Source organism: Manihot esculenta, chromosome 13 (genome assembly GCF_001659605.2).
Source record: "Manihot esculenta cultivar AM560-2 chromosome 13, M.esculenta_v8, whole genome shotgun sequence".
Taxonomy (NCBI): domain Eukaryota; kingdom Viridiplantae; phylum Streptophyta; class Magnoliopsida; order Malpighiales; family Euphorbiaceae; genus Manihot; species Manihot esculenta.
Genome location: NC_035173.2, coordinates 3,145,580 through 3,159,263, shown reverse-complemented (window position 1 = coordinate 3,159,263; position 13,684 = coordinate 3,145,580). Strand labels below are relative to the sequence as shown.

The following is a 13,684-nucleotide window of genomic DNA, read 5'->3' as shown; positions in this document are numbered from 1 at the left end:
GAGAATATTACACCGTAATTACTCATTTTTAATAATAATAAATTATATTTGTTAAATAATATTAAAAATCTAAAAATACCTATCCCTTCGATTTTTTTTTTTTTTTAAATATGTAGAAGAGGAAAAGGCAATATGTTTGGGGCCAGGCCGCTTGGGTACATAACTTGCAAAATTCTTAGTAGAAGCCCAATCGCTAGCCCATATTCAAACCCAAAATCCACGTACTTTTTCCGGCTTGGCAGACGGCTCCAGGCTCACTGTTTTGCTCCTGAGTCTCACAGTATCCCCTACTCATTCTCCATCGCCGAAACCATGTGGCTGCGCGCTTTCTCTTTCCTGGTTCCCTGATTCTATCTCCGCTATTAGCTCTGCTTATCTCTACCTCTCTTTTTTCTCCTCTTTTGTCTTACAAATTTGGAAAAACACTTCGATCTTTTTTCTTCATATGTTTGTCCGATGGGGGGTCTATTGATTGCTCCCATGAGTTCTCCATTCGATCCACTGCCATGCATTTCGTCCTGACATGTATCAATCTCTGGGCGCGCACCGCCTCGTATACCGTGCTCGCATTGCCTTTTGTGTTAAGACCGGTCTAATCGAAAACGCTATCCAAATGTTCGACGAAATGACTCAATCAAATTGCCGTGTTTTTAGCGTCGACTTTAACCGATTGATTGGCGTTTTAATCCGCCATTCTCTCTTTGATTTTGCCCACCAATACTACACTAAAATGGGTCCTCTTGGGTTCTCGCTTTCTCCCTTTACTTATTCTCGCTTCATTTCGGGTTTATGCCAAGTAAAGAACTTTACGCTTATTAACGAGTTGCTGCATGACATGGAGAAACTTAATTATGTACCTGATTTTTGGGCATTTAATATTTATTTGAATCTCTTATTTCGTGAAGGTATGATAGAATTAGCCTTAGAGGTGTTTGAGAGGATGGTCGAGAGAGGAAGGGAGCCTGATGTTGTAACATATACTATTATTGTTGACGGGTTGTGTAAAATAAAGAAATACAATACTGCAATTTGGTTTTGGCGTGATATGATAAATAAGGGATTAAGACCCGATAATAAAGCCTGTTATGCGCTTGTTGTTGGGTTGTGCGGTGGGGGGAAGGTAGAATTGGCTTATGAGCTCACAATTGATGTGATGAAGAGTGGTCAAGTTAAGTTTAGTACGACGATATACAATACCTTGATTAGTGGGTTTTGTAGAGCCGGTAGGATTGATAAGGCTCGGGCGATTAAATCTTTTATGAGAAGAAATGGTTCTGAGCCAGATTTGGTTACATACAATGTGTTGTTGAATTATTGTTGTGATGAGCTAATGTTGGAGGAGGCGGAGAAGTTGATAAAGAAGATGGAAAGAAGTGGGATAGAACCTGATGTGTACAGTTACAATCAGCTTCTTAAAGGATTTTGTAAAGCTAATCGGCCAGATGAAGCTTATTTATTGATGAACAAAATGGGGTCAAAAGGGTTGTGTGATGTTGTTTCATACAATACTATTATTAAAGCATTTTGCGAGGGAAGTGATGTCAGAAGAGCTTATAAGCTGTTCCAGGAAATGAGGCAGAAGGGGATTCCACCAGATTTGGTTACATTCACTATACTTGCAAAAGCTTTGCTTAGACAGGGTTTTTCTAATATAGCAAAGAAGCTTGTTGATCAGATGACAGAAATAGGTCTTTCACCTGATCGTATATTTTATACAACTATTATGGATCACCTATGCAAGAGTGGGAAAGTAGATATGGCTCACACCCTTTTTTGTGATATGATAGAACAGGGAATTTCACCTGATGTGACTGCATATAATGCCCTTATAAATGGGTTTTGCAAAGCCTTTAGAGTAAGTGAAGCTTTGCATTTATTTGAAGAAATGGAAAGCAGAGGATACTATCCGGATGAAGTAACATACAAATTGATCATTGGAGGTCTTATCGCAGAAAAGAAGCTGTCAGTTGCTTGTAGGGTGTGGGGTCAAATGATGGAGAAGGGTCTCACCCTTGATAGAGCTTCCTCTGAGACATTGATTAGCGCCAGTTCAAGAGAATTTGCTTCTACGTGAGAAATGGTTAGTAACTTTGTATCTCATGATTATCTTCCTTTCCCTGTGTGTGCAATGCCCAGCTTCTGCCAAAGCTAAAGATGCTCTACTGGAGATGGATGCTCCAGTGACCTTATGGTCATGCTATGTTACTTGTTAGTGTTACTATGCAAGGTATGGGACTTGGATCCGGAATCAATGGTATAGCCACTTTGATGTGGATTTTAGATGGAGTTTGGCTCTTCCACGTCAAGGACTAGTGTTTGGGGTGTTGTCCTCATAAGGTTCCTAACAGTTAGACTGAAGTGCTTCTCTTCTACAATTGTATGGAACCTGGAAATGCAGGGAAAACTTTATATTAGCTTAGATAGTTGGGTGAAATATTTATCAGAGGCAGCACTTTAATTGACTACTGACACAACTGGTAAGTTGATATTCTTACATGCAATAATTGTTCTTGGGATTATTACGTGGTAGATGTTTAATAATAATGCTGATTTAGAGTTGGCTGGGATAGAATTCGCAAATTCAGAATTGGTTATCCATGGTTTACTTGCACTAGTAGTTATAGTTGTTTTTAAGCACATCTTCTGGTGATGTGCCAACTGCCAATTACATTGGTCATTCATGGGATACTAATCATTGAAATACCTTGTTTTCATCCAGGAAGTGATTAAAAAACAAGGAGGATATAAATTTAGAGTATGCTATGTTACGGCCTTCTTTTATGCTTTCTGAATGTGGTCTTAATTTTAAGCTAGCATCTGACATAATATCCAGCATCTTTTATTGATGAGCAGATTTTTTGTGTTTTCTGGTTGAAAGTTAATGGTATTTGGTTACTTATATTTGCCGCTGTATTGCAGAGCCCAAATTGTGGCATTCATTGGTAGGAATACATCTCATCAGGTCTGCGATGTTGGAAACTCATTGCCTTCTTGGTGAATTGCCATGGTGGTGCACACAGGTTTGAGCCCTTTGCTTTCATTAATTCTCTTGCAAATGAATGAATATTGTAAGTGCAAATTTCTGCTTCTTAGATATGAGAAATTTAAATATGTAGAAATGTAGCAGTATCATGGAAATCAGGACTGAAGGGAGTTGTAGAACTAAATATCATAAAATTAAAAAAATTGTTTATTGCCAAATACAGCAATTTGAATAGTTATAGTGCATTTATTTTATTCTTTCAATGATTTTTTCTCGCGATCAAGAGGTGTTTTACTAAATTGCATTGGGCTATGAGCATGATTTCTTTCTTTCATGCTTTGTCCAAGCTACTTGTTTCTCTTTCATAAACATATATCAATTACAGTATTTACAATTTTTTTTTTGTTAAACTTTTGCTTCTGAATTTTATTTTTAATAAAAATCTTATATTGATATCTCCATTTATCTTGCCTTGTCATAAGAGTTATGAAGGAACATGCTCTATAATATTTCTTTAGATGAGATTTCACTTTGAACATACATCCAGTTGAGATGTTATTAACAAGATGAAATGTACTCTGTGCATGTTTATATGCAGTGCATGATGGGATTCGGTGCTTTTAGATCAGATAATTCAAAACAGCACAACCTTGTATGATTCTCCCTCTTAATCTATTATTAGTATTAGTATTTTTATGTTGCTAGATATATATGTGTGTATATATGTATATATGTATCCTTTAATTTCATCTTTCAGCTTGGCTGTGTATTTTTCACTAATAATTGTGTGATCCTGTGCTTTTTGGAGTGGGATAGGGGAATCACAAATCATTGTTCAACAAGTCCTATGAAATTGCAATGCTTTGGACATTCCATCTATGGCATATTGAGGTTGTTATTTCATGTTCTAGATCCGCTGAACATATTAGAAAACAATGTACTTGTCTGCTTCTGTATTCCCTCGCTTTATGAGATTCAGATATCCATGATACACTTTTTGTCCCCTTTCTTTTCTTTCTTAAAATGGAGGTGACAGGAGAACACTAATTCAAAGCTTTGAAACCCAGATGAAGGGTATTGTTTCTCAATCCTAAGTGCGCATTGACATGCATGTTGATTATTGAACACCTAATTTTTTCGTCTTCTGCACCAGCTACTACTTGCTATTGAACAGATATACAGTAGAATGGAGACTTATCAGATGATTGATGCTGAATCTTTGCTAACACGTTCACCTATCTTGCAGAATATAAACCAATTAAAAGCAAAGAATAGAGCTGAGTCGCACTTCTGTTGACTGAAATTCCGTAGCTATTCCATGTTTGGCAATATCAATATTAGACAAAAATGCCAAAATTGACTGCAACTGATTTCTCCAAATGAGACCACCGAACTGTACAGACGACCGAGGTGTCAAGAAATTAAAAGTGCGAAGCTACGCGTAACAGGCAGCACTTGTCATTTTGCAGGCATGATATGCATTTCAAGTGCCAGGACTGAGTGTAGATCATGAATATTCCAAAGTCAATAAAACAGAGAATTTGTATGCTAATTATTGTTGGCTAGCAGGAACCGAATTTGCCTCCCTTTTGATTTAAAATTACACTGCAAGAGTTCGTTTTGAAATTGAAGTGTACCCTTGAATGTTGGAGAGGAAAAAGAACAACAGTATAGATTATGAGCAGTCTGCATAGAAGGGAAACACAGAAGAGAGAGAGAATCACCAATAAAGTTTACTTGCCCCCCATAATTAGGATATGTTTGATTCTTTACCTTCATCAGAAATTCAGAATCCTAGTTGGAGTTCTCACGAAGTCATCCTCCTTAGCCCATTGGCTTTACAACTATTTCCATAATCATCTTCTTGTCACATTCGTCCTTGCCTGTCCTAACTTTTATTACTAAAAATCTACTATCATGCCTAGACACCCTGAAACCAACCCTCACTTCATTAGACTACGACAGCAGCGTGAAGACCAACAACTCCCTACACCACCTACTCCTGGAAGTACACCACCTATTACAGAGCTGCCATCATCAGCAACGCAGCATCGGGACCGACAAGACCAGCCACCTAGCCAACGCGCTCCGAAACAACTTCAACGCTCCAAGCCACGGGGACACGGTGATGGCCCATTCCAAGCTCCATGGAAGCAACCTGCAGCCCCACGTGAAGACCAACATCCCCGTCCGATACATGATCAAAGGCTTGATGGTGAATACCATAGTCCCTGGATGTTTCCACATCATTCAGATAAAGACCAACGCAGTCATGATCCTCGGCTTGACGGCAAATACCATAGCCCATGGGTTCTTCCAAAGCAATACCCTGATGAAGACAACAACATCACTCTCCAGCAGAATCGTCCAGCAAATGAAGATCAGCATCCCAGGCAGCCTAAAAGAAGTCGGACAAAGAAATCACAGGATCAAGATCACTATCCAATCCATTATGGTCTCCCACCGGCACAGCAACAGCAACAGGACCGCTTTGGCCACCCTCTTGGTCTAAGGGCCCCAGAACCCCAACAAACGAGGCCAATAACATGGTTAGGTGCAGCCCTGTGCGCCATTTTCTGGATTGTAATTTTCCTAGGAGGACTCATTGTGCTCATTGTGTATCTAGTGTATCGCCCACGTAGCCCCTGGTTCGAGGTGTCTAGTGTCACCTTGAATGCAGCTTACGTAGATGCAGGTTCTCTGCTCAATGCTGATATCTCTGTGCTTGCAAACTTCACCAATCCAAACGACAAGGTCAGTCTGGATTTCAGTCATATCATCATTGATCTATATTATGGGAATAGTCTCATTGCTACCCAGTACGTAGAATCTTTCTCTGCATCAAAGGCTGAGTCCAGGTTTGCAAATGTTCATATGGTAACTAGCCAGGTTCGGCTTCCTTTAGGAGACGTTGCTCGGCTTCAGGAGCAGATAAATCAAAATGGAATCATATTTAATATTAAAGCAATGTTTCGGGTGCGATCTCAGCTGGGGAGTTTATTTGCATATTCTAATCGGCTTTATGGCCAATGCTTCATCATGGTTACTGCACCTCCTACTGGTGTCCTGAGAGCAGCCAGGTGCAGTACAAAACGTTGAGATGGGTCTTCTAATTAGTGAGAAATGATTTTGCATATTTTCAAGAATGATTCTTCCATGCTTCCTTTATTGTATCATTTTTTTAAAAGAAAAACTCTAATTGGGTTTCAAAGAGTTGCAGTTCCTCAGCTGACTACATCCAATTTTTATTACATTGCCATCTACATACATTTTTTTGAGATAAAATACAATTATTTCAGTGAACTCAATGATGGTGTAGTCTGCAAATTTCTGAAGCAGACGCATATATGTATATTAGTTTTCCTCTCTGGTATACTAAAAAATAATAAAATTAACCAAAAGCAACTGAAAAGGCGAACAAAAAAAAAATACTGAGCAGTATAACAATGTCGTCCATGCAACTTAAAAAAAAAAAAAAACAATTTGCAGTTAAGGTATCAGAAACAGCTGAAGCAATGACCACAGTAAGCTACGGAATCAAAGAATTGTCTGTCAAGCATGAAGACAAGATCAACTTGAAATGGGCGATGATTATTTTACTTTGCAGCCATTTGAAAGACAACGGGAAGATGTGAGTGTTGCTACTTTGCTTTACTTTTACATCTCTCAAGTTCAATAATTGTCCTTGTTGGGATTGAGAAGACTTTTCAAACAATGACAATGTTTTAGAAGATGTGGAAGAATCCCACAAGAAAGAAAAAGAAGAGTATATTAGTGGACACACTGTACTTATTGCAAAGCCCAGCAATATTTTGGCCCAATATCCCACACTGTACTTATTTGCATTCAACCTCATCTCTAAATCCCACCAGACAATGAATCTTGACAGATAAGGTTAGTATCTATCATATTCAATGGAAAAGAAATTATCCCAAATCATATTGCAGAACAAAATTGCAACATTATTAAGTTTTTTCAGTGCAAAAGAGTGAAGATGAAAAATTCTCCTGATGCTTGTAGTTGGTAAACAAGGCAGCTAGTTATTTTGAAGGTGAAGAGACAGCTTGAAGAAGTTTTGGGCATATCTTAGGTAAAGTACAATGATTCTCTATACCTTATGCTTGTGGATGCCTGTTTTCCTTCTGCCTTTTCTGCTTCTAATCAAAAGAAATATGAAAGTTGAATGCGAAAACAAGCAGCTTCCTCCAAGCCCTCACAAGTTTCCAATTATAGGCAACCTTCATCAACTTAGAGGATTGCCTCACTACTCTTTGTGGCAACTCTCCAAGAAATATGGCCCAGTCATGCTTCTCCAATTCGGTCGGGTACCTGCAGTTGTAATATCCTCAGCTGATGCAGCAGAGGAGGTTCTTAAGGTAAATGATCTTCTTTGTTGCAGTAGACCTCCCTTAGCTGGTGCTGGAAGACTTTCATACAACTACTTAGACATAGCCTTTGCCCCATATGGTGATTACTGGAGAGAGATTCGGAAAATATGCGTTCTTGAGCTATTTAGCACGAAAAGGGTGCAGTCTTTTCGGTTCATTAGGGAAGAAGAAGTTGCTTTGCTGATTGATTCAATCTCTCAGTTTTCATCTTCAGCAAATCCTGTTGATCTTACTGAGAAGTTTTTGACACTTTCTGCAAATATAACGTTCAGGATGGCTTTTGGGACAAACTTTAGAGAAACTGATTTTGAAAAGGATAGATTCAAAAGGTTAGTTGATGATGCTCAGGCCTTGTTGGGAAGTTTCTCAGCAAATGAATACTTCCCACATCTAGGTTGGATTTTCGACAAGGTTTCTGGTTATCATACAAGGACAGAAAGAGTTTTCCATGAATTGGATACTTTCTTCAAAAGGGTAATTGATGATCATATTGAACTTGGACATGGGAGGACAGACAAAGGAGAAGAAGACATTATAGATGTGCTGCTAAGAACAGAGAAAGAGCAAACAGGAGTTGGTTCAATTCAGCTTACAAAAGATCATATTAAGGCAGTTCTCATGGTATGCACCTTAGTTTTTGCTCAGATTATACATCCTGTACTCAAACTTGCTTATTTTTATGTGATGTTCTTGCATCAGGACTTATTTTTGGCTGGAACAAACACCAGTGCAGTTGTCCTGATCTGGGCTATGTCTGAGCTGGCTAGGAATCCAAGAGTGATGAAGAAAGCACAACAAGAAGTCAGAGATATTATAGGAAATAAAGCAAGAGTTACTGAAAGTGATATTGGTGAGCTTCATTACCTTAAGCTGGTAATAAAAGAAACACTGAGATTGCACCCTCCTGGTCCATTTCTACTACCAAGAGAAGCCATGTCAAAATTTAAAATCAATGGTTATGACATTTATCCCAAAACACTGATCCAAATCAACATTTGGGCAATTGGAAGAGATCCTAAATACTGGAAGGACCCAGAAGAATTCTTTCCAGAAAGGTTTTTGGACAGCTCCATAGAATTTAAAGGACAAGATTTTGAGTTTTTACCATTTGGAGCTGGAAGAAGAGGCTGCCCTGCAATTTATATGGGAACTATATCAGTGGAGCTTGTGCTTGCAAATTTGTTATATTATTTTGATTGGAAACTACCAAATGGAGGTGAAGGAATCAACATGGAAGAGAAAGCTGTACCTAGTCTCACCGTATCGAAAAAGGAAGCTCTCCAACTTGTGCCTGTCAATTTCCTGCAGTAGCTATCTGAAGTGCATTGCTTTGCTTGTGTGTACTCTTCAAATTCAGTGATTGCTTCAAGTTATGTCTCTGTCTACTGTCTTATTACATTAAATATATCGTACTTCTAACGTATTGTGCCATCAGAAGTGTTGAAAAATCAAAATAAGGTATGATACCATTGCTGAAATTTAGGACAGAAAATTAACTAATTAAACCATAAAATAATTAACTAAAATCAAGAACATCAAATCCAAAAAACAGAGCATACTATATTTCATAAAAATATTAAATTTCCAGCAAGAAGACTAAACATCAGAGCTGAAGACTTGACTTCAACAAACACAACAAGAACTTCAAAATAACATAACAAAATATAGAAAATATGGAGAGAAAATCACTTCAAACTTCATTGATAAAAACAGAGTACTGCAAAGAAAATTTCTATTTTTCTTCATTTTTCCATGTACACTTTTCTCTCAGCTTTACGACAACAAACTCTTCCTTTATAAGTAAAAGGAAAAATCTTACAAAACCAACGACTTCACATAATACAAGACAAATAAGTGATCAAATTTCAACACCCTCTTTTTTCTTTATTACTTGCAATTATTTTTTGCTTTCTCATTATGTCGACAAGGAGTGGTCCCGAGACTTCATTCCTTGTATGCTACTTTGGGCATTTGAACAGCAACTTCAGCCAATAATTACAGGAGGTAAAAAGGCCACGTATCTTCATACTTTAATTGATTTCCAATATCAGCTTTTCTTTGAGCGGCAAGCGTCTGCAATAATTTTCAGGTTCATAAACTTACAGGCAAAAGCTCTAATGGCTCCTTATGCTCTACCTTCGTGGCTTCTTTTCTTAGTTCTGTCTCTGTTGCTGGTCTTCAGATGCAAGAGAAGACGAAATAAGCAGCTCCCACCAAGCCCTCCTAAGCTTCCAATTTTAGGCAACCTGCACCAACTTGGTGAATTGCCTCACCAAACTTATTGGCAACTCTCCAAGAAATATGGCTCTGTCATGCTTTTCAAACTTGGTCGTATATCAACTGTGATAGTCTCTTCTGCTGAAGCAGCAAAACAGGTCTTAAAAGATCATGATCTTGCCTGTTGCAGCAGACCTCAATTAGCTGGCGCTGGAAGACTCTCCTACAATTATTCAGATGTGGCCTTCACACCGTACGGTGATTACTGGAGAAACATGAAAAAACTAATTATTCTTGAGCTCTTTAGCTTGAAGAGGGTGAAGTCTTTTCAGTCCCTAAGGGAAAGAGAAATTGAATTGTTCATCAATTCAATCTCTGAGTCAGCAGCTTCAGCAACTCCTGTTAATCTTACCGAAAAGTTGCTCTCTCTTACTGCAAATATCACCTTTAAAATGTCTTTTGGAATTGATTATCATGGTACTGACTTTGACAGAAAAAGATTTCATGAAGTGGTTCATGATTCTGAAGCTGTGGTAGCAGCATTCTCCATCGGTGAATTAATCCCATATGTTGGATGGATCGTTGATTGGATAAGCGGTCATCACGCAAGGACTGAAAGAGTTTTCAATGAGTTGGATACTTTCTTCCAATATGTAATCAATGATCATCTTAAACCTGAAAGGAAAAAGGAGCAGGATGACATGATTGATGCGCTGATAAGAATGGAGAAGGAACAAGCTGAGCTTGGCAATTCTAAATTCACAAATAATACCATTAAGGGAGTCCTTCTGGTAAGCTGCAAACTTTGTTGAGAATTTGATTTATGGTATTAGGAAAGAAAATAAATCTCAATAAAATATCCTATAACTTATTGAATAATTAAAATTCTAGGATAATATAAAATAATAACTGAAATATCAAATCTAATATTGAAATTTTGAATTAAATCCCAACATTCTTCCTTAATTCAAAATTTGCATAAAATTTAAATTTTATTATTTGAAATTGTGTTGATTAATTGCTTCTCTCCGACTAATCAATGTTAGAGCATTTCTCTCCAAATTACCACACTAAACTTTTAACATAGTTCATTTTTTTTTTGTTGGACACTTCTCTCCAAATAACTTTTCTTGTCGATACACTCCTCACCGTTCATCCTTAGAAGACCCATTAAAATGTGTCATTCACAAACTCTCTTGTATTTCTTTACCATAAGATCATTAAAACTCTGATAACATGTTAAAAATTTGATTCATAATATTAGAAAAGAAAATAAGAAAAGAAATAATAGAGAACTGAATAGTTAAAAATGAAATTTAAATGCCTATTTAGCTTTATAACCAAGGTTCAAAATCTAAAAAATATCAACAAAATATCCAATAACTTATTTGAATAATTAAAATTCTAGAATAATAAAAATAATAACTGAATATCAAATTTAATGCTGAAATTTTGAATTAAATCCCAACATTATGCATATGATTATAAATTCTGCAGTTAAACTACATTTACCATTCATTTTGTTCGTGCTTGCTGTAACTTTGAAACTAAGCCTTAACCTCATTCTGACAATTGTGTATCAGAATTTATTTGCAGCTGGTGTGGACACCTCTGCTATTACTGTGACTTGGGCAATGGCAGAGCTTGCAAAGAACCCAAGAGTGATGACGAAAGTGCAAGATGAAATAAGAAATCATGTTGGAAAGAAAGGTAGATTGACTGAAGATGATATTGATAAGCTTGAATACCTCAAGATGGTAATAAAAGAGACTTTCAGATTGCATCCTGCAGCCCCACTGCTAGTTCCAAGAGAAACCATTTCTCACTGTAATATAAATGGTTATAATATTTATCCTAAAACAATCATCCAAGTCAATGTCTGGGCAATTGGGCGCGATCCTCAATACTGGAAGGACCCAGAAGAGTTCTTCCCAGAAAGATTCGCTGATAGATCCATTGACTTCAAGGGGCAAAATTTTGAGTTTTTGCCATTTGGAGCTGGGAGAAGAATTTGTCCTGGGATGCATATGGGAACAATAACAATAGAGAGTATACTCGCAAATCTTCTGTATTGGTTCGATTGGAAACTGCCCAACGGGATGAAGAGCGAAGACATCAACATGGAAGAGAAAGCTGGAATAAGTCTTACTCTCTCTAAAAAGATACCACTCAGCTTTGTGCCTGTGAAGTACCTTCAGTAGCTTTAACAAGATAATATCAGCTGAAAAGTATTTAAGATTTGTATTTTCTGGCAAAAACATAGACTCCAGTCATAGTTTTCTTTGCTTAAGTGCTGCAGTAAAATATTTTCCAAATAAAATCTGTACATGTGGTGAGATGACTGAATGATTGGAATTAGTAGTCAACGGTGTTAAGGATGGAAATGCTTTGAACTTCATTTCAAGTGTTCAGGGTGGCTATGCCACGGAGTCTGGTTTATGCTTTCTATTTCACTGCAGTTGTATCTGTGAAATTTCTGCAAGTCTTCTGAAAAATAATCTCAAGGGAACAGAGGATTTCTAGGTTATACTTAAGAGCTAAATTATACTCTCAATTTTATTTAAATTTACTCTCAGTTTTGCAGTGTGCATGTCTGTAGATATGGTCCTCTACAAAGACTAGAAGGAATTCTAACACAGCAAGTTTGTTTAAAATGCTGCTTTAATATCAAAATACATCTGTTATCCCATAGTATTGAGCGAAGACAAGAAATGAATAGTGAATTTCGCAAAGCCTTTTCCTGGAAATCAGCTGCAGCCTGCAGGTTAAAATCTGGTACTACTATAGAATGTGAAACATTTTTGTACATTCATGGACAAGTTCAAGGAAATCAAAAGTGTTTAAAAATATAATTCTTGCACGGTTGTTTGAAACTAGGAGAAAGTGATGTTCAATAAAACTCTATTCTACTAAACAAGAAATTATGGACAATAGTTACAACTGCATACTCAGGCCTTGTTCAGGTTGAACATGGTTGGCACTGCAATTACAGGTAAGCTGAACTTCCAGAAAGATTTCTGGATTACAATTATAAATGTTGACTAGAATTCTCAACTTAACTAAACTATAATCCCAACCACTTAGAATTGGCAAATGCCAACAATAATTGTAGTACCAAAAAGATGAGAACATAGACATAACAGACAATGAAATGGCTTCAAAGCGGTGGTGAGATTCTTCCATGGGTATCATGAATCAATTAAATGACCAAATGCTGCTGCATGGGGCCAAAACAATGAATTTCAGTGCGGTTTGAGAAATGGATGGCTTATGTGAAGTGGAAGCAGATGGACATGGTGCTATCATGTTGTTGATACAAAGAAGTTTGAATTTTAACAAGATACTGCACTCCCATACTTCAAGACGATATTTAATGGAAAAATTGACGAATATTGAGCAGCACGGGGATTTGCACAAAAATCAGTCTGCAGGCTAAAGTACAAGAGGAGAACTACTTTTATCAAGAACTAGTAAAGACAGCTGATTACCAATATTGCTCAATGGAGTCAGCTATTTGTGCTTCTTACTGTTGTACTTGGGATTTCCAACAATGATGTCTGGTTTCAAGGCAAAATTAATTAACCTTGCAATTTGTGAGTTCAACATTACCTTGATGCTTTTTTGCATATCTTAAACTACCTTTCCTTGAACTACACTACGTTATCTCGTGTTAAAGTAATTTCCTGAAAGAAATGAAAGAGTCATCAGAATCAAATAAAAAAGTTACCAAGATGTTTTGCTTAATTTGTAATTTTGTCTAAATCAAGAAAATTGCACATGATTGCCTCTCTGAAATTACTGTCACTAAGTAGATACCTCTCTGCAACCACCTTCACTACAATGGACAGCAGAAGATGACCTGAGCTGAAGAGCTGTTTCATTCAAATCCACTGTCATTTGTGAGAGGATATGCAAGAAAAATGAGAGGATATGCAAGAAATTAAGTGAAATGCCATGCAAAAAATTAACAGCAATAACAGCTAAGCCATAACCTCTAACCAGTCAAGTCTTAATCTCAAATTAGTTGAAGTCAACTATACAAGTCATTTTTCCTCATTTAGATCTGTTTGAAGCCAATCCTGGATTGAGTTTCAAA

At 37.1% G+C, this 13,684-nt stretch overlaps 4 protein-coding genes across 7 annotated transcripts; all 4 read left to right on the top strand.

Moving 5' to 3' along the window:
* Window positions 1-219: 219 nt before the first annotated feature.
* LOC110630239 (pentatricopeptide repeat-containing protein At1g13040, mitochondrial) lies at window positions 220-4,533 on the top strand. 3 transcript variants are annotated; one of them, XR_006348213.1, is made up of 4 exons: window positions 220-2,080; window positions 2,922-3,020; window positions 3,582-3,635; window positions 4,230-4,533. XR_006348213.1 is itself a non-coding variant. In XM_021777637.2 (1 exon), exon 1 carries the CDS (start codon window positions 524-526, stop codon window positions 2,072-2,074), a length of 1,551 nt encoding a protein of 516 aa, XP_021633329.1. In that variant the 5' UTR covers window positions 220-523; the 3' UTR covers window positions 2,075-2,466. The 3 variants fall into 3 exon arrangements, 1 of the variants encoding a protein (XP_021633329.1); XR_006348214.1 differs by lacking the exon at window positions 3,582-3,635; XM_021777637.2 differs by lacking the exons at window positions 2,922-3,020; window positions 3,582-3,635; window positions 4,230-4,533 and having other exon boundaries at window positions 220-2,466.
* A 216-nt stretch (window positions 4,534-4,749) lies between these two features.
* LOC110630079 lies at window positions 4,750-6,291 on the top strand. The gene has a single exon (XM_021777395.2). It carries the CDS (start codon window positions 4,901-4,903, stop codon window positions 6,080-6,082), a length of 1,182 nt encoding a protein of 393 aa, XP_021633087.1. The 5' UTR covers window positions 4,750-4,900; the 3' UTR covers window positions 6,083-6,291.
* A 159-nt stretch (window positions 6,292-6,450) lies between these two features.
* LOC110630242 (cytochrome P450 71B36) lies at window positions 6,451-8,802 on the top strand. Of its 2 annotated transcripts, none has more exons than XM_043949480.1 (2): window positions 6,451-7,073; window positions 7,217-8,802. In XM_043949480.1, the coding sequence occupies exon 2, from the start codon at window positions 7,288-7,290 to the stop codon at window positions 8,680-8,682; it is 1,395 nt and encodes a 464-aa protein (XP_043805415.1). In that variant the 5' UTR covers window positions 6,451-7,073; window positions 7,217-7,287; the 3' UTR covers window positions 8,683-8,802. The 2 variants fall into 2 exon arrangements, with proteins under 2 accessions (XP_043805415.1, XP_021633335.1); XM_021777643.2 differs by having other exon boundaries at window positions 6,469-7,992; window positions 8,071-8,802.
* A 95-nt stretch (window positions 8,803-8,897) lies between these two features.
* LOC110630237 (cytochrome P450 71B34) lies at window positions 8,898-12,130 on the top strand. The gene is made up of 2 exons (XM_021777629.2): window positions 8,898-10,379; window positions 11,172-12,130. Exons 1-2 carry the CDS (start codon window positions 9,045-9,047, stop codon window positions 11,787-11,789), a joined length of 1,953 nt encoding a protein of 650 aa, XP_021633321.2. The 5' UTR covers window positions 8,898-9,044; the 3' UTR covers window positions 11,790-12,130.
* Window positions 12,131-13,684: the final 1,554 nt, after the last annotated feature.